Source organism: Zootermopsis nevadensis, unplaced genomic scaffold (assembly GCF_977971745.1).
Source record: "Zootermopsis nevadensis isolate Lab colony 2312 unplaced genomic scaffold, Znev_1.0 Znev_ptg000011l, whole genome shotgun sequence".
Classification (NCBI taxonomy): Eukaryota; Metazoa; Arthropoda; class Insecta; order Blattodea; family Termopsidae; genus Zootermopsis; species Zootermopsis nevadensis.
The window spans coordinates 13860132-13879414 of record NW_028259143.1 but is presented as its reverse complement, the minus strand read 5'-3'; the positions used below and the strand labels follow the sequence as shown (position 1 = coordinate 13879414).

At 39.9% G+C, this 19283-nt stretch overlaps 1 protein-coding gene across 3 annotated transcripts; it reads left to right on the top strand.

The window, feature by feature from the left end:
- Positions 1 to 1457: 1457 nt before the first annotated feature.
- LOC147874124 (uncharacterized) lies at positions 1458 to 11444 on the top strand. Of its 3 annotated transcripts, none has more exons than XM_087346942.1 (3): positions 1458 to 3095; positions 9615 to 9710; positions 11087 to 11444. In XM_087346942.1, the coding sequence occupies exons 1-3, from the start codon at positions 3081 to 3083 to the stop codon at positions 11372 to 11374; spliced, it is 399 nt and encodes a 132-aa protein (XP_087203068.1). In that variant the 5' UTR covers positions 1458 to 3080; the 3' UTR covers positions 11375 to 11444. The 3 variants fall into 3 exon arrangements, 2 of the variants coding, with proteins under 2 accessions (XP_087203068.1, XP_087203069.1); XR_015534637.1 differs by lacking the exon at positions 1458 to 3095 and adding an exon at positions 3172 to 3409 and having other exon boundaries at positions 10834 to 11221; XM_087346943.1 differs by lacking the exon at positions 1458 to 3095 and adding an exon at positions 3180 to 3409.
- The last annotated feature ends 7839 nt before the right edge of the window (positions 11445 to 19283 follow it).

The following is a 19283-nucleotide window of genomic DNA, read 5'->3' as shown; positions in this document are numbered from 1 at the left end:
CTGACAGATTTAAAAATTCAAGACAATTATGAACTAAGAGGATGAAAAAATGTTTAACACACATATCGAGACTTTTCATTCATAAACCTTCCCTTAGTGGTAATAACGTCTAACAAACAGAAGACAGTAGTGGAATATGAAGGTAATGGCCATTTTATTACAAGCTTCAACAAGATAATCATGCAGTAGTTAGGCAACAGTCCACACATTTCAGATGTTTGTAAATTGACAAACACAAGTCACGTTACTTATTTGTTATAAAATCTTCTCAAATGACCAGACATGTCAATGTGGAGTGAAAAATCAACGTTTCAGAGACTAGCTCCGTCTCCATTATCAGTGTCTCTGAAATGCTGGTTTTTGACACAACACTAACATGGCTGCCTAGATTTTTCAATAAAACAATAATTATCCACTTAATAACTATAGATGTGCTACTGTACCTACCAAATTTAACAGTGCATCAGCCTAAGCAGTTCGTATTTTCAATAGTCATGGCAGTCAAGGGGTCATAAATACAGTAAATATCCAGGCCTTACCTGAGACTTAGTGTCGATGGTGTTGAAACAACAACCAGTATTGAAATTCCAAAAGCGAAAGCATCTGTCACCTGTTCCACCACCGCTTGCCAATATGCTCGGCTGCCATGGGCACCATGCCAATGCCTTCACAGCTGCTTGATGTGCACTACAAACAAACAGTGGAAATTACAACACAGCAGGAAAATAAGCATCTCTCTATTGGAATGGAATGTCACAATTTTTGCAGTGCAATTCTACTAAACTGAAAACGTGTTTGTCTTTCCCTTGTGAAAATCATTTGTGTGTCTAGAGCAATGATGGAGATGGTCCCTGAAACACTGGTGATTTTTAATCAACTGATGTGATTGACAGTCCAAGAATGTTTGACTAAAATACAATCAAGTTACCAATACTGGAACAGTTTCAAGATACAACATATGTCTACAATCACATTTTATTATTTTCATGGAATTTATATGATAGAGTATGACGTCCACTCATTTCACAAATACGAAACTACATCATCAAGTATCCACTTACCTGAGAGAGTATAAAGGTTGGTGTTGTGAGTAAGCTCGTCCTGCCACAACTGGCCATATGTACAGCACATTGTCATTTCCACCACTAGCTAGGTATCTGCCATCTGGAGACCACTTTAGTCCACAAACCTGAAAACAGTGAAGTTATCAATAACACATCTAATTTAAATGAAGGTCTACTACCCACCATTTATTCACCTCTGCTGACAAACTACAAACATTATGTAGGCCAGTTTTAACAGTACCCTGGTCTGCTATCCCTCCCTAATATAGGTTATTTAAAAATGTAACTTTGTGTTACCGTCAAAAGAATTCGATGTTTTAACTACAGGACATAAAAGGAGCAGTAACAATAAATGTATTATTTTGTGTTTGCAGAATACGCATGCGCAAAGCTGCGCGGCCAGTTATCTAAGTGGTTGTGCCTCGGTTAGCGTCGCGATGTGCCTGGGTCAGGCACTCAGTTTGCCGAGAGGAGGCTGCCAGCACGAGTGATGACGTCACGCCGGTGGGTGCATCTCCTTTAGCACCGACACTTGGTGTATTCTGGTGTGAACCTCCCTTGCACCCGCAACCCCTCAGTTAATGCAGAAGGAGTGTTTCATTTGAGGAGCAAGTTTCAACCTTTGGATATATTTTTACGAAATATGTGTGTCTCTGAGAACCTTATATTTGTATTTAATTAACTGATCTGGTTAAATGATGTGTGAGTGTATAAGTGACTGAAGGAACAGGTGTGATAAATCAAATTCTTACGTACAGTCAACTGAAATAGTTATGTTTTGTCGATGTGAAATAACGAAATACAGTTTGAATTACAGACATGACATTATACTCTGTCAGTGTCTCAGTGCTAAGTTGTATGATACTGTACTTGAATTTAAACTTTCAAAGTAAATTAAATCGTTTTCTTTTATTAAACATTTAATATTTATCAATGTATAAAAGTGAATACTATTCCGTGTTTTGCATAATTCGTAATTTCTCAATGTTAATCTAGAAATTTAAAAGGAAATAAGTGTTTTGAGTGATTAAAAATGAAGTTACAGTAATATCGTTGTTACATCATTCGTACCTGGTGAACTCAGCAACTCAGGAACTGTATTGATGGTTAGGCCTACTTGCAGGTAAAAAGTGAGTGGTTTTTACTGCAAAGCGGGATGTATAATACAACCAACTTTCCCTCGCCAAGCGCATCTGAAATATTAGTGAACTCTTTTTGTAACAAAGATATGTACGTGTTTTAATTAACAATTCTCAGTGTCCGAACTGTTCTAACAGAGTTTTCCTGTAGTTCCGTATTACGCGTTTCAAGTGAATTATTAAAGCGAAAGGCCTGTAATAGTAATTAAACAGGAATTTTTCGCACAGTAGTGGAGAGTTGTATTTTTTTTACAGACAAGTAACTACAGATGTAAAAGTGGAATTTGCATGTGCTACGGTGTTGATTTTATTTATTATTAGTGTTCTGTCTGACGACAGGTCCATATATTATGAACAGGATCCTTCCAACCTCTTCAGGTTGTCAGGGACCTGCTCATACATATATACATTCTTGGCAGAGATGATCAGAAGTGGTTTGCCATTGCCTTCTTCTGTGTGTGAATGGAGTAATTGTTGGGATGCCACGGAGAAACCGGGGAAACCCCCGGAGGAAAACTCCGTGATGCCTAGACCACGGCCTTGCCCAACACAAGTTATAAATTTGAGCACCACCGGGAATTGAACCCGGGACCCCAGGCTTACAAGGCTAGTGTTCTGACCGCTAGACCACCGTGGCGAATACGGTGTTGATATCAAGATATAATTAAACGGAAGAATCTTTTTTATATTCTGTCGTGTTTTTTGTGACGGGGTGCAATTATATCGTTCAGTGTGACTCGGCCACCATTTTGTAAGAGAATCCTTCTTGGACCTGAAGACAGGGCTACTGGTACCTCAACAAGTAACAGGATGTATTTCAACTACTCAGTTATCGCAGTTCTACTTCTTGTAATCTTCGCATTAGCAGCGAGTTCGGATGCCGCCAGAGACAGTAAGTAATAATATACAGCATGTCCAAGAAATTCCAAGCTTTTAGTAACAGTCTGTAACATGCACATTTATATTGTTCGTTGTTTTCTTCATCTTAGGAGACATTTAGAGAGTGAATGCGTTTTGCAAGTACATTAGTTGTGTCTGCGTGAAACAATTCTGTCCCGTCATTCCTGAGCTTTCGAAGCTGTCACTGTTCTTAACTTATCGAAACTAAAAATGTTGCGTACCGTAGAAAGATAACAACGGAACTAGCTGTTTACTAAACACCAGTAATCTTCGCATTAGCAGCGAGTTCGGATGCCGCCAGAGACAGTAAGTAATAATATACAGCATGTCCAAGAAATTCCAAGCTTTTAGTAACAGTCTGTAACATGCACATTTATATTGTTCGTTGTTTTCTTCATCTTAGGAGACATTTAGAGAGTGAATGCGTTTTGCAAGTACATTAGTTGTGTCTGCGTGAAACAATTCTGTCCCGTCATTCCTGAGCTTTCGAAGCTGTCACTGTTCTTAACTTATCGAAACTAAAAATGTTGCGTTACCGTAGAAAGATAACAACGGAACTAGCTGTTTACTAAACACCAGTATTTACGTGATACTTGCATAGAGCTATATCTGTTCTGAAGAATGCCTTCTACGATAGGCGTCGTGTAGTCTGGTAGTTTATCGGCGTTTCAGAGATCCTTAGAGTGACCTGATGACGGACGTTTTGATAAACGTATGTCAAACTACACGTCGTAAAATCCTGGAAAACAGCCAATTACACACTGAGAGCGTGTAATATCATTGATATAGATTTTCTCAAATAAAATTATACATGGCATAAATTATGATTTATGATTTTTCCTTGACATTTATTTAAAATATTTTAAATATTTAAGTATTACAGTCCGATGTCTGTGTTATTATTAGGTTTTTAAAAAAATGTGTTTGTATTTTCAGTAAATGTGCATCAGTTAAATGTAATCTGTGAACTCGCAATAAAGACATCGTTGTAACGTATGCACTCAAAACCGAACGCGCACTTTTTAAGCTTATTTTCCAGCGATTAAAGAGAATTTGAAGTCTTCGGTGTTCATTAAAGATTAACAAAAACTGAGAAGCACTTAGCGTTGCACTGGTACCTTTTATATTTCTAAAGGTCTGGAGCTTAACAACGTTTTAACATCACTCATTTTACTATTACGCGTGTTTATAGTAACTCCCCACATCTGTTTATAATTAATTCTGAAATAATAAATATTTAAACTTCCAGTAGAACTACTTGAATGGTAGGATAAACCAAATGGAGATTTTCTCGTCTTATCCGTGGACCTAAAACCCCATTTTGTGAACTTGCTTCTTCACCGACCTGTAACTTTAATAATATTCAGAAAAAGCTTGGATGCTTGTTGTTGTAAAAGACTGGCTACAAACTTATTTGAAATACAACGGTGAATTACGTATTTCCAGTCTTCATCCCTCATCCACTTCCAGCCTTTCCGTTATCGGTTCCGTACTTTTATAATTTCGGATAACTTCACACCTTCCTTGATTCTCCTCGATATTTTTCCATGTTCGGCTTAAATTTAATTTCGGTGAAATTGCATCTATGAATGCCGACGTTGTCCAAAGAAAATTTAATTTGAAAATGAATCATCATGATATGGGAAATATCAGTTAACATAGTATAATATAATAAATTGTGTTGTTATCAAATTGGTATTATTGTCTGTATGTTATGTCGAGTTATTTTTTTATTTGTAGTGTTCTGTCTGACGACAGGTCCATATATTATGAACAGGATCCTTCCAACCTCTTCAGGTTGTCAGGGACCTGCTCATACATATATACATTCTTGGCAGAGATGATCAGAAGTGGTTTGCCATTGCCTTCTTCTGTGTGTGAATGGAGTAATTGTTGGGATGCCACGGAGAAACCGGGGAAGCCCCCGGAGGAAACCTCCGTGATGCCTAGACCACGGCCTTGCCCAACACAAGTTATAAATTTGAGCACCACCGGGAATTGAACCCGGGACCCCAGGCTTACAAGGCTAGTGTTCTGACCGCTAGACCACCGTGTCGAGTACATCAAATTTATCTCTTGACTACAAAGTATCGATTTCTTGCAGGCATGTCTTCTGGTACACGTAATGCATTACGTCGTCTCTTTATGTAATTGCACTAACTGCTTCATTATCTTTGCTTATCCGTAATGATAAATGACATCCATTTATGTACCGCAATTTGTATAACTCATACAGCAAGATTTATTTTTGGTTTTATGGTAACAACGTTAATTTTACTCGTCTGGTCTTGGAGACTATTCATTTATTGTTGTAGTTGGGCTTTTGTGACAAGTACAAAGCATATAATAAACTGATGACATGTACAGTAGATGATAAAGTTTGTAATATTATGCCAGAACCTTTTGAAAGAAACTCGGTGACATTACCTTCTTCATCATGAGTTTTACACACAGAGTATTTATGGATGTTGTGCGATTATCAGAATAAACAGCAATTATTTTCTTAAGTAGTCATAATCAGTTGATATTTGTAATGTAGACTGTTTTAAGTCAGAATGGAGCGAGTTGGTGGTATCTGCAGCGTTTATGAGTGCGATTTATCTTGAGTAAATATGTTTGGCCTGTTTATTACAAGATCGTACAGCAGAAACGAAAAACTTGTAACTGCTTGGACACACAGTTCTCCTTGCATGATATTGTCTTAAAAATGCAGATATTATATGCGAGGATTCTTGTCTTCAGAGGACAGACATACCTCCATTTTTCAGTAAGCGTCCTTTGATTTCTTTGTGCCCTGACGTCTCGCATTTTATAACAGTGAGTTAATCTGATACTGTATGAATACATATGCAAACAGTTGCGTTCAAAATGTTATTGCAATCCGTCATTTCCAGGTGACAAATGCCAGTTGTACGTAATCGTTAAAATTACATATACTGCAAGAGGGACATAACGCACTCATTTTATGCTTTCACAGGAAATGTTTTTGACGTCAATAACAAGTGGCTACCTATGATGCAGTTTGACCCAGAAGGTCACTTCTGCCAACAAAATATCGTGTCATTATGCTCCGGAGCTAGATCAATCCAATCTTAATTATCAAAACATTGATGTTCTTATTTCGTTTAATATTGAAGGTTTTCAAGGTGGTCTTTCACTGTTGACTCCTGTACTTTTATGTTATGTGTACTTGAAAGATGCATTCGACGTTTCGGAGAAACGCGCTACTTCCTTTCCCTGTTGTGTAGAATGCACAACAATATTACACGATGGACTGTAGAATATGATTCTGATATCACGGATGAGCCTACAGCTTCAATCATGTGGGTAGACGTTTTTACAAAATGTAAGACTTGACAACTCAGAAAACTACGTGCCGATTTATTAGGATACCGTCAGCTCTTATATCGGTTATGTATATGATCGGTTTCCGGAATACAGTCATACAAACCTCATAAGGTAATTCCGGGAGAGATGCCGCACTTTTTACAACATTTGTTCTAACTCAATCCGAAAATGGTCAAAACGGCTGAAAATTCAGAGATATTATATTTAAGACCTCTATTATACCAATTCTTAAACAAAATATCTAAAGCAAATTAATTCTCAGAGATACAGGGCGATAAAAAAAAGTTGTCTTTGCGGCGTCTCTCCCGGACATGCCGGGAGAGATGCCGCTCTTTGAAAACATCCTTGAATTCAAAAAGAAACAAATGAAAATGAAAACTGATGAACTTTATTCAAACTAATGAATTAATGTTAACATTAAAATGGAGAAAATATGTGAATACCAATTAAAATTGAAAAGTTAACGAATATTCAAATGAATTTTCAATTATCAAGTAACTTGAAAGAAAAATGTTCCAGAGGTTGCTTGGAGTCTAAGTGCAAACCAGTGAATTTAAAGTCTAAGCGTTAGTCAATGAAATTTGTACGGAGAGCAGAACTCATGCAGCCAGTTTTCCCAGTACTCACAGCACTTGTTGGTGTTACAGTTTTCAGGGGTCTCTTGATTAGAACTTCTTTTTTTAAGTTTTTCAACCTTGTAGACCTGAAGTACTCGGACTGTTCACCTTTGCTTTTTTCCTCTTTGCTTCTTTCGCATTTCCTCTATGTTGGTTGTTTCAGTGAGGACAGAAGCCAGTTGCTCCTTGCAGTTGATTATTTTCTCGGTATTTTCAACACTGGACTAATTTTCCTCAATAATATAAGATAATGCAATAGACCAGGCATTTTTGAGTACCCTATATTGTATATGTATGATTTTTTAAATCAGATGCGGTATTTTTTTAAGTGCGGCATCTCTCCCTTAATTTCTTGCGGCGTCTCTCCTTATCTTCAGGGAGAGACGCCGCGCCCTCCCACTTGCCTTACCCAATAACCAACATGGCGGCCACGTCGTGCAAAGTTAAGACCAGCAACGCTGGGAACTTGTAATGTATCGTGATTTCATAGTTACTTCGATTGGAACTAATAAAGACACATCTTATGAACAATAGAAATAACTTCGAGCATAAAATTATCAAACTCACCGCATAAAATCAGTTATAACTCTCGCAAAACAGCACTGATTTTCATTGCGTCCACTCACAACATTTCTCTTGGCTCACTGAACAAGGAAATGTACTGACATCGGAATAGAATTAACGGAACCCACCGAATTAGAAAATGCGGCGTCTCTCCCGCCGCGGCATCTCTCCCGGATTTACCTTACATTTTTTGTTTCAGCCATCGGGGCCCCATATGCAATATTCTGTATTCTGCTTTTTCTAAAATAAACATAAGTAATATAAAATCGAGGCAAAATCAGTATGTTAATGTTTACGTTTCTTATTTCGTCGTACTTTTCCGTCTCGTCTTGAGACGTTTTACCGTAAAATGTTATCTTAACAAATGCACACGTCTTTATTGACCCAGAATATAGCCTTCTTACAGTGGCTACGAATAAATATAAGACTTTTTACGAAAAGAACTGACAATGGGTGGTCTTTGGGACTTGGGTCTTTGGGGTCTTGACAATTGGGTGCTGGTCTAAGAGAGTAACAGTTTTTCTCTGCCTAAAATTCTAAGCGTTCTTCTGTGGTACTACGGTGAATATGGACAAAACTTCATAATGATCTTTTGACACTACCATGTTCCCAAAAATTTTACGTTTCGATAATCTAAAGAAAAGAAAGTTGTACTTGGAAAATTGAAGAACGTCTTGTGTTTTGGGTCACAGGTTTGACGTTTATTTCTTGTAGTCTGCTTAAGAAATGTTAAGAATTGTCTGTGTTTGAGTTACTTTATTGATTTATTTTTCAACTAATCTAGTCACCTGCCAATAAAATATCCCTACTATCACAATTTTTCTAAGTGGATTTAATCTCAGAAGTTGGTTTTGTAACGAACCTGACATTTCTATGTTCCTATCACCAGAAAAATCATGTTTTGATGACCACTATTGGTCATTATAATTGCCAAGTAGTTAAACTTTCTGACTTTCATTCATGAGCTATTCCATTCGATTGAACAGAAAATTTCTTGGTTTTCGTCAGTCGCTTAACAAATGTGGCCTGAGTTTAAACCGTAACTGGGTTCGATCTCAGGGCTGTTACTACAGGAAACGTTGTGACCATGGGCATCCGACCCCCCGAAGATGGCAGTAAATCCAGCTTTGGATACGTCGAATTCAATAAATGCACGTTAGAAAATTTTCCGTCTCCAACTTAATTTTCTCATCATGAATGAACAATTTTAATAAAACTCTGAGAACGTTTACAGGGCCCATTGTGTTAAAGCAAATGAAGAATTGGTATTCTATATTTCTTTTGCGATGGGACCAATTGCATAATTGGGAACTCTATAATTCATAGTCTTCACGAAATATTAGGTGACGACCCTTAAGGGAAGAACCAATTATAAGAATTAAGATAATAAAGGAAGACATTATTAAAATTTATCGTAAGGAAATAAGGTATGAGTGTATGAAGATATCCGCTGGGGGACACTTGCTAAAACTGTAGCGAACGTTTGGAAATTTCTCTTTCCTCGATAAGAATTATGCGTCATGGAGTTATAAATTCTTTGCACTACGTGTCTGAACTCACAGTATCAATGTCTGTGTGTCTGTTGCTCCTTTTAGCCAGTAATTGTTAGCTGCCATTTGTAAATGTCAATGTAAACTGCTCATGCAACAATATATTAGTATCCATATGAAATTTTTGATGTTGTTCCGAACAACATAAATGACTTTAGAACTTGTGTGTACTCCAAAGAGTAAACCTTTCCGATCTTGCTATTATCATTTATGCCATACTTCCAATGAGGAATTCTTTCCGCTCAGAATAAAGAAATCAACTCACGGAGACGTCCAGTCCATCCGTCAGCATTGTCAGCTGAAAAGCATCTATCAATTATTTGTGCTGCCATCTATCAGTGGCCATGTGAACGTTGAGCTTGTTGTGGTAATGAGTATGTATCTTTGTTCTCCTTGATTTGCACATGGTGACGCAACTATTTTTGTTTCTAGATCACATCCATAATTGTAGCTGCCGCATTGCGGGTGGTGTGGGGAATCCTCTGGCACCTTATCTGGCCATATGACGTCGATTTCAGCAGGCTGTCGGTATGTATTAATTTCACAGTATATTATATAATGGCAGTGAGCCGATTAAGTGTTGTTCGTGTCTTACTGTCTTTAGTGATCCATGCTGCAGAGCGACATGGAAGTTTGCCAACTAACACCAGCGAGTAACTTCACCCACTCTAGGAAAAGGTTTCAATTTGTGGAGATGAAACATACCATTTTTGATTTCACAGATTATAATTAGCCAATGCGTTCGAAACCAGTTCAAGCTACAACAATCACCTTCCACTGGTTGGTCATCATTTTGTTAGAGTGGAGTATGAGAGCAGTCAACAGCACATTCAGAAAACTTTAAAGACGCCTAGCTTTCTAGGAGCGGTAGGGTTGAACCAAAGCCCACCAAATATTTCCATCAACGCTTTCAAAATCTTATGTGCATCATATATGTGTGTCCTGTAATTTCAAAATGCTTAGTTTTATGCGAGGCTCGTGACCCAAAATGTCAAGGTAACCTTCGTGCCAGAAGTTTGTCTGTGAACCCAATTTAAAGTCAATGAATGGTATGTCAGTCAGAATACTTTTAATTGTAAATACTACCTGAATTTTTTTTTCCAAATGTCTTAAGCATTAAACATCGGGGATATAATTTGTGAAACCCCAACAGAGGGCATTAGATAGAAAATAAGATTGGAGGTGTGCAGGACGTTCTGAGCAGACAGAACCCACAAACCTTCTTGCAGCTTTACACACTCAAACAACTCGCTATTCCTGATAATTCTGAATATACATGACATACGGTTTTAAGGCTCGATTTCTGTTGCGTTCCTTTGTCAGACACCTTACCAAATAGAGGGTGTAGACTCTGTTTTAAAACCTTTAATACACGCAGTTTCTACAGATGTCTTAATAATAATAATAATCATCTACTACAAGGATTGGGCCTATTGACCCGTCCCAGGACAGATTCTCGGGCAACTTGTCCCCATTAGTCTTGTAGGGTGCATTTGTGAGTAGTGAGTGACCAGCCAACTGCCTCCACACAATTTCTAGTCAATCCTGATTTTTGTCTGCTACAGCCATGTAATAGGGATCAGGATACACGTGAGTGAGAAACACAGCCGCTGAGTTTTGCTGAACAACATTAATTCTCTCATGCTTGCAGGTTTACCTTTCGTAAATCTAAGACATGGGGCGAAGGATATTGTGCTATGGATTTTTATCACCCTCGACCGGGTTTGAACCTGCGAACTGTGGGTCCAGGTCCAGTGGCAAGGACACTAACCACTAGGCCACGGACCACTGAGGGTAGTGCCTTAATATCTGAGTAAATTATTCATTAAATAAAACATTTACTTTGTAAATCTGACAAGGACTTAACTTTCGCCATAGTCTTTAATTATTGTTTTTTTTAACAGGGAAGGCCAGCCACGCCGGGTGAAGAAGAATATGCGACATATGCCGGAATCTACGGCAGTGTTTGGTGGGCGGGCGGAGTAGGTGCCATGCATGGGATGCCAGGTTTGCAACAGGCACGACCGTCTTTTACCAGCACTTATGACACCCGTGAGTCAGGCGGCATAGTCTGTCAAAAGTACCAGCCAATGCTGGGCCTGCAGCCGACATACAGCAGAACGAGTACTGTCCGCCCCCTCAGGGTTATATCAAAACAAATGGTGAACCGACGTTTCAACAAGCGGTGTTAGACAAAAAAAATGTTATGATTGGTTTTGTTATTTTTTTCAAGGAAAATAAGCTACTTTTAAATGTTTTTAATTTATGTTAAAACATGTTCAATAAAATTGTTATTCTTATAAAAATGGGATGTTTATTTGTAATGAAAACCCAAAGTGACCATTGAGCCATCATTGCCGCTACCAAGTGTTGCACTTCCGGTTTGACGCTTCTTGTCTGTCAACTGTTTCCTTGTGTACATTTATTCAGCTTTATGAGAGACAGCCAGTTCAAAAACGTGCTTCCAAATATATCTTTTTCGATCGGCTGCCCCCTGCCACAGATTCGGATATTTGTCTTTAGGAAGAAGCCACTCACATTTTTAGATATGGGCCTAGAACAATTCGTATAAACTGCAGAATGTGTTCAGCGTCTTGTTTCGATGCTCCTGAATGACTATCAGATATTCTGAAATGTTGAGAACAATGCTCTGCTCAAACGGAAGTGTACGTACGTAGACAATTGCATATGGCTGCTGGAATTGTTGAGTGCGTTCATCCACCACCAACCACGACTCATCTTGTGTTTATTGATAAAATATTTTCTAGCAGTTTTGAAAGTGACAAGAATTATGAATCAGCTGTCAATGAAATAACTGTAATAACCCCCAGAAGGGCAAGGCATTGTTCATTTTACTTACAAATTGGCATTTCCCATGAGGTTTGGTATTTAGCTGATTCAACTGCCTGGAAATTTGCGTCACGAATTTGAACGTTCAATGCCACTGACTGGTTGTCCTTTTTCGATAAGGAAAACTTTGGTCTCTTCTAATAATGATGAAACAAAGCTCGCGCAACTTCGTCTTTGAATTTAGTCAAGGAACACCTTTAAATGTCTTTGGTTTAGGTCACGTGGCGTTAAAAGAATCAGGTACACTGACTACAGCAGTCATAATTCTTTTAAATACCATGTCTTTGCAATGCTCCTGCATTAATTCATGCTGGACTCTTGCATACACCACCGAAGAAATGTCACCATGAAGATGGTTGTCTTCTGGTAGAAGTTTTCGGCGAACGTCTACCAGTAAAAACCCATGAGACAGCCATATTCACACTTGCAGACAAGAGATCTTCAATTCTCACTGACAGACAGCCATAGAGTAGCGTCATCAATTACTATGCCCACAAAAGTTAAAAATGTTGCTTCTGAAGAATACGCAGTAATATACATGCAAGAAATTCCATCGTTTCGTCTTTTGTCATGTCTGCCCTTACATTGAATGAGCATTGAAAGGTCTTCAAAATCAAAGTTTTTCACCGTGTGCAAAGAGAGAACGCGCAGTTGACACGATGTACGTTTATTGAGTTTCTGTGTCTTCTGAAATATCAGCTCCTGAATATTAGTCCTCTGAGCTTTTATCTTCGTTACTGCTATGTACTTATTTTCACGGCAAAACTTTTAGCCAGGAGCCCAAGACACCGCAGCATCAGATGCAATTCTCATTTGTAGGGAATGAGACACACCTCAAGAGTGCAAGCGTAACCAGCGACCACGTGTCCACTGAAGGTCTTCTTGTGATTCAAAGCTGAGAATACGACAATCTTGTTGTCCATACTCTGACAAGCCAGCCACTTCTGGTTTGGCGATTTTGCTTTTGAAACATTCATTCCTAGAGAGGAGGTTACGCGTTATACAGAGCGACGCAAGTTTTCATGAACGGCTACGACACAGTCAGTTTTACAGGTAGCAGATTGTGTGAGCCTTAAGTATGACTAAATTGCCTTGATATTTCTTAAAATGGACGAAGAGTTTTATATTACCCGCTATAATAATTAAGTAATTAAGAGAGCGTTAAAACATGTACATTTATTAGAGCTTGTTCTCTCGTGCTTCTGAACAGACGTTTAACGTGCACTTTCTTCAAGGTAATTCACGATCATTGTTGTCCGCTCGTGCAAACGTCGGTCACATTTGCGTCTGTTGGTGTCAAAGCCGTTGCTGTTCGGATTCCCGTCCCTGCCCACGACCGACACCGAGTTCGGTGAAGAAGAGGTGTTTCCTCCGGCTCCTCCGGGAGAAATGCTGGACTCCGGGAAATTCGCAGCTGTGCCTCTGATTGCAGGGGTCACTTCTCTCGAAGGCTTGTTGGCTCGCTGCAGTAAGTCTAGAGACTGTCTTACGTCTGTCTTACTCTTAACGAATGTTTCTACTAGCAATGGTAGCCAGCACGCTGCACTCGAAGGTGAAATTCTCTCTGTAATTAATTAAGCACAAAGACATTGCGGCGTATGGAAAGTGGAGGTATACCTTCGCATATTCTTAATCCCGGCATTAGACGAATGTCAGTAGCAAAAGATGCACGTTCCATCCGCTTTACCACCTGGAAAGCGTCTCGGGTACCCAGTGGATTGAACGGTGGGTTGACTTCAGAACCAATCTGCGCGCAGTGGCAAGGAGAGTCACCTAGTTTGTACACCGAAAATGTACTCAGTGTGTACTAGAGGACGAGTGAAAAGAAGCTAGTTCCTGGAACCATCACAAATTTACTAATTCCAAGCTTAAGATTGATATATATATTAAATTAACTGATGTCCAGACGCCTTTCATTTAATAAAGCACGAGTCAGAAACCTCCGGACTTCGTCTTCTCGTCAGGTACGAGATTCTCACTCAGCCTCAGAAACGAGAGACTGACTCCTCGTCTGTGCAGACGAGAGGCCAAAACGTCTGACGTGTATTACACTCAACAACAATGTCAAAAAGTCTACATTGTTATTGCACCAAACAATGTGAAATAAGCCGAGTCCTCTTGTGGCGAGATGAGGAATTAGTTTGGTTAGCTTCATGGCAGTCACATGTGTTAGACAGGAGCCCATATTAATTTTAAGATCTGTACAAATTAAATTCAAAAACAAAAGCAAAAACATGTAAGTCCTTTGTTTTCTTGTACCTATAGAAATGTAGTTTAGCCTTGAATAATGAATTGATTCTGTGCAATCACATTCTGCTTAGTTACTTTTTGGTCGCCATATTGTCATCTTTGCATTATTAATCGCATGTCACAGAAACATTGTATGGTAATGTCAGGAATGAAGTACGGACATTGGGAGAATGATTTGCTTGTACTGTGATCTTGCATATTCGATGTGTAACGTTTGTAATAGCGGTTTAATTTTTAATTCACAACTTAATTAATGAAATGTGAGTATGGACGTAGACACAGCCGCACTTTAATCACCTCGGGTTCAAAGCAATGTCAAGGTTATGAGGCCTCCAACATACGCAAAGGAAGCTTAAAAAAATAAAGCTGAATGTAGTGTGCGGATGTGTTATGTCCTAATGATAACAGTGAATGTATACGGTTTTCTGTAGTTTCACATATCAGAGACTACCTAGAATATGTTTACTACAACATTATCAAATACAGGAAACCAAATGCCAGTAAAATTCTGTGTATGTCCTAAAAGAGATTAAAGAGTAACTCAGTCACTGCAGGGCAGTGGCTACACTATAGACTGGACAACCATGGTTCAATTCTTGGCAGCTGGAATACACATTTCCCTCCTCGCCACTGCGGCCAGACCAGTAATGTATCCCACCCAGCCTCTCATCCATTGCCCACGCTCTGGATCTACTGCAAAGGTTAAGAATATGTGAAGCCATGAGTCTTCATGGCGTGATGTTTATTAAGCACCAGAGACAACTTTACCTTTCATAGGATTTGTCACAGTGAGCGTGGTCACCTTACAGAAAACTGCCCTGTGTTCCATACGATAAATTTGCAAAAAACTGTTGTATTTCCCCTTAGTTAATGTGATTCTACGGCTCGTGAACGAGAAACCTGGCCTGCTCCTACCCTGGCGTGATTATTCGTCAAGTGAAATAAGAGAACACAGGAAGGTCAGGACTCAGGGAAAATTGTCCTGAGTTCGATTGTAGGCAAGGGCGCTTCCTTTAACCGCGAAATTAAGCGAGATAGAACAACGGCGCGCGGATCAAAGTGTTTTGCTTCGAAGAGAAGATTACAGAGGCAAAGGCCTCGACACTGAATTGGAGTCCTGACGAGGATGGTTTCTGTCGACAGGAACGTAACCGCGATAAAAGATCGACGGAGCAAATTACAGGATCTAAGGTCACAGACCCGACACCTATCCTGGGTTCGAGTCCCTCTTAAGATGTTGAAGCAAACATCTTTTAACTTGTTCAGTGCCGAAATGTTTCCTGAACTACAAAAAGATCAAGACATTTGTCCAATATAAAACTTCTCTAGAATACTTCATTTGAGATAAAAGGACTACGATGGACAGACTATTAGGAATTGTATATACAAATCAGACTTACCCTGTGCGCTTAAGAGGACGAGCGTGACTGCTACATATTATTGACTAAAACCGTAAAGTAGGAAAATGAATGTATAATCTTGAGCCTTCACCTCGACTACGTACAATAAAATCTTCTCGGGCTATCAGCCGTGTCAAGTGTTTAAAACATGAGGAGACCAACGTTTCGAGGTTTCAGGGTACTGAAGTGGTTGGGCCAACCAACCAAAAAGCTAACTAAGGGCGGAGGCCTGCGCTAGCGCAAGCATCGTCCCTTCCTGGATGAAACAATTCCTGTGCACAAGGTGTATTGCTGGAAATGGTACACGGTCTTAACTAGAAAAAACGGAAATGTTGCTCTCGCTAACAGGGTTACGTCGTGGCCGGAGCCTCGACCATTCAAACTGGGATCTGTTGTTGCTGATGGGAGGTTATCCCGTCAGGCAAGTTGTCCAAAGGAATTTGGTTGGTTGGATCTCTGGGGCTTGAACCCAGAGAGGAAGGGGCCGTTTCGGCTAAAGGCCTCCGCGGCATGGTGGGAAGATCACTTCAGCTGATGGCCACCATGATCGGGGGGTGTGGGGGTGTGGCGGGCCGTGCCCCTATTAAATTATACCCTGAATAGTTGGGGCTCTCCGCCGTATCTTATATATACCTGCTCCAGCCCCGTGTGACTGGTGGATGACCACCACTTCAGTACCCTGAGGACGAGGACAGAGATGGACCTCGAAACCCTCCTGGCAGCTTCCCTCAGGTCGGTTTGTAATTCATCTATCTTATTTGTTCCTAAAAACAGGTCTGCCGTCTCGAAAATGATAGATCTAACTTCATTTGTAGTTTCCAGAAGCACAACCGATCAGGTTACCTTCTTCCAACTGCTAAACTCTTACTGGTGGACCTTGTTCCGGGAGACCCATTCACTGGGGCCATTTCTGTTGCCCGTGCAAGCCGTCACTTGACGTGTAAATGCTGTTTGTTATCCTAGGCTTGAACACGACAGAACTGCATTTCCTTCCACTTTACAAATTTAGGCCATCAGTTTCTGCAACAACGGCAGCTAATGTGGCTGCGCCTACAGAGGACAGCCCTGGAGGTTGGTGCTTGTTATTTGCCTGTTTCAATTTCCATTCTTGTTCTTCGATAAGCTTAACTTTATGGCTGGCCAATCGTAATTCGTCGTTGTGGGCGAGTATGTTCTTGAGGAGCGCTTCTAACTGTAACTCGTCTAAAGTAATTTTGTTTCTACGCTTTTCACAGCAGTCGAAGGGTAAGTGTAGCTGTGGAATGATGTCCCACTGCGTACGATTTACACAGTGAGATGTAATTGATCTCATCATCATCATTTTATCGCTGTAACCAGTGCAATCAATGAGGAATGTTAATATTCCGCTACCCTTGGTCAGGACACAATACAGTCATCAGGTTCAACGAGCGTGCAGCGTAAATCCAAGAATTTCCTTTGAGGGGTGTCCCTAGTGTTTCCTTTAGTTCTGCGATCCTTTGAGTGCTGGTTTTGACGACCAACCGGATTGCTTGTAGCATTGACATTTCACATTCATTGGCCGAAAGGCTCACTGTAACCGCTCATCAATCCCTGTACTGGTGTATGCTACAGTGTAAGAAACCCAACTTTTAATTGCAAGGTCATAAGGTTTTGTATTGTCCTGCTTTTCTTTTGTTAGTTTACGATTTCTTTGTATTCCTTTATATTCTGGAATATTGTAAGCTTGCGATCCGAAATGGACAGCCGATTCTGAGTGGTATAGCGGTACCTGAAGTACGTGGGAACGCAGAGGATTGCATTGCATTAAAAGTTACAGTATTAAGAAAGGAGATGATTGAGAAGTCAGTGTGTGTGAAGGGGGACCGAGCTGTGAGCTGCGGAGAGTGGCACGACTGTGAGGTGGTAGCGGTGCATTTGAGAGAATTGTGAAATTTAACGAAGTGTAAAAACATGAAGAATTGGACTGCGTGACGTGGGATCAGCATATGTAGATCAACGATCACGCAGATCATAAATAAATAGCGTGTTCCATCCAAAATCCCACTCAAACCATGGATGTTTTCCTGTGTTGTGCTGTCCTGTGTACAGATAGACGCCTTGCGACGGGCCGATCCCTCGTCCAAGGAGTCCTACGAAATGTCTATAGATGAAACCAACGAAAAGTTGCGACCCGCAGTGCTCAGGCACCTGAAGGACAGGTCGTTCCCAGTATCCCAGTTATACAAAAGAAGGAGGCGTTATTAGATAGTATTTGGTCCGCCTTACTTGATCCAAATTTGATTGATTTCTTTAATTTTGGCATTGTTTAATCTATTAAATTTGAAGAGAGAGGCGACACTCAGCCGTTTCTTCCAGACTTTCCGTCTAGGGGCGACGTGACTTATACAGTAAAACCCCTCTAGTTAGACACCCCTATATCCTGGAACTTGGTCACCCCTTTTGTTGTAAGTTTGACAGGTGCATGCATGCACTTAGCTTCACTGCTTTTATGGGAAACGTTTACAGTTGGTATTTTGTTGTTTTAAATTTCTGACGGATGAATGCCTTCTACCTGAGGATTAGCTTATGGTTGAGGGTGTGAGACTTTGAGCACATCAATGGAATGCAGTGAAAGTGTACAGTTATTCTTTTGTTGTAGGTATTGCTGGTACAGTTTTAACTTTGTCACTACTGAGCTTGCAACTGAGTTAAACAGAAATTGGAACGGTGTGCTTTCGCTCATAATCAACCAGGAATGGTTGAAACTTTATTCTGATTGCGGCGAAAATTAGAAAGAGGATCGAAAATTCCAAGATAAAAGCAAAAAAGCAGTGTTTTGTGACGGACTTTTTTACAAGAAATAAGTGACATCATATGTTGAGCTAATGTCGTAAGTACAATTAAAAAAATACGTTCTGAACATTTAAAATGTCATTGAGGCTGGGGTGTAATGTGCAACCACGAGAGTGGGTTTCAAAAGATTATTATAATTAATAATTAAATTATTCTTAATTCGATCAAGCCTATAGTAGTTAGATTATGTAAGTAAATAGATTGATTGCATCTTCGGTAAACGTAAAGTATCGGTGCCCTTCCCTTTGAGCTTATCCATGCAAGTTTATTTTAGTGAAAACAAATTTTTTTAAAAATTTAATATACCCTTTTGACTTTTCTTATCAATAATATCCTTTTTGGGAAGGGCTCCATAATACTTTACATTGTCATTACACCACAATTTGAAAGGATGATTTTTCTCTTTCCCTCTATCTGTAAGTTGGACACATTATCGTGGAACCGCAAGTGTCCAAGTTAGAGCGGTTTTATTGTACAAAGCTTTCGCACTCGTAAAAGTTAAACCCTTCCAGATGTGGAATGAGGGTTGCCTAGAAATGTCGCTGTGAGGTGACTGGGACCAATGAAATTCGAATATGGCTTTTCGGCGCCTTTCCGACGTCATGGGTTTGCCTTTTGGGGGACGAATCGGATCGCCGTATTCAATTCAAAATTCTGAACAACTACCGGCTGCGGGGGTATTTATGGCCTCGCTTGTGATGTTGGACTATTCCCATTTCCAGCAATGCGTTTCGTACGCAGGAATGGTGTTATCTAGCAAGGGACGATATCTTGCGCTTGCGCAGGA

Coding starts and splice junctions, on each gene's coding strand:
- LOC147874124 (XM_087346942.1), top strand. Junction 9,711..11,086: donor TCGATTTCAGCAGGCTGTCG/GTATGTATTAAT, acceptor TTTTTTTAACAG/GGAAGGCCAGCCACGCCGGG.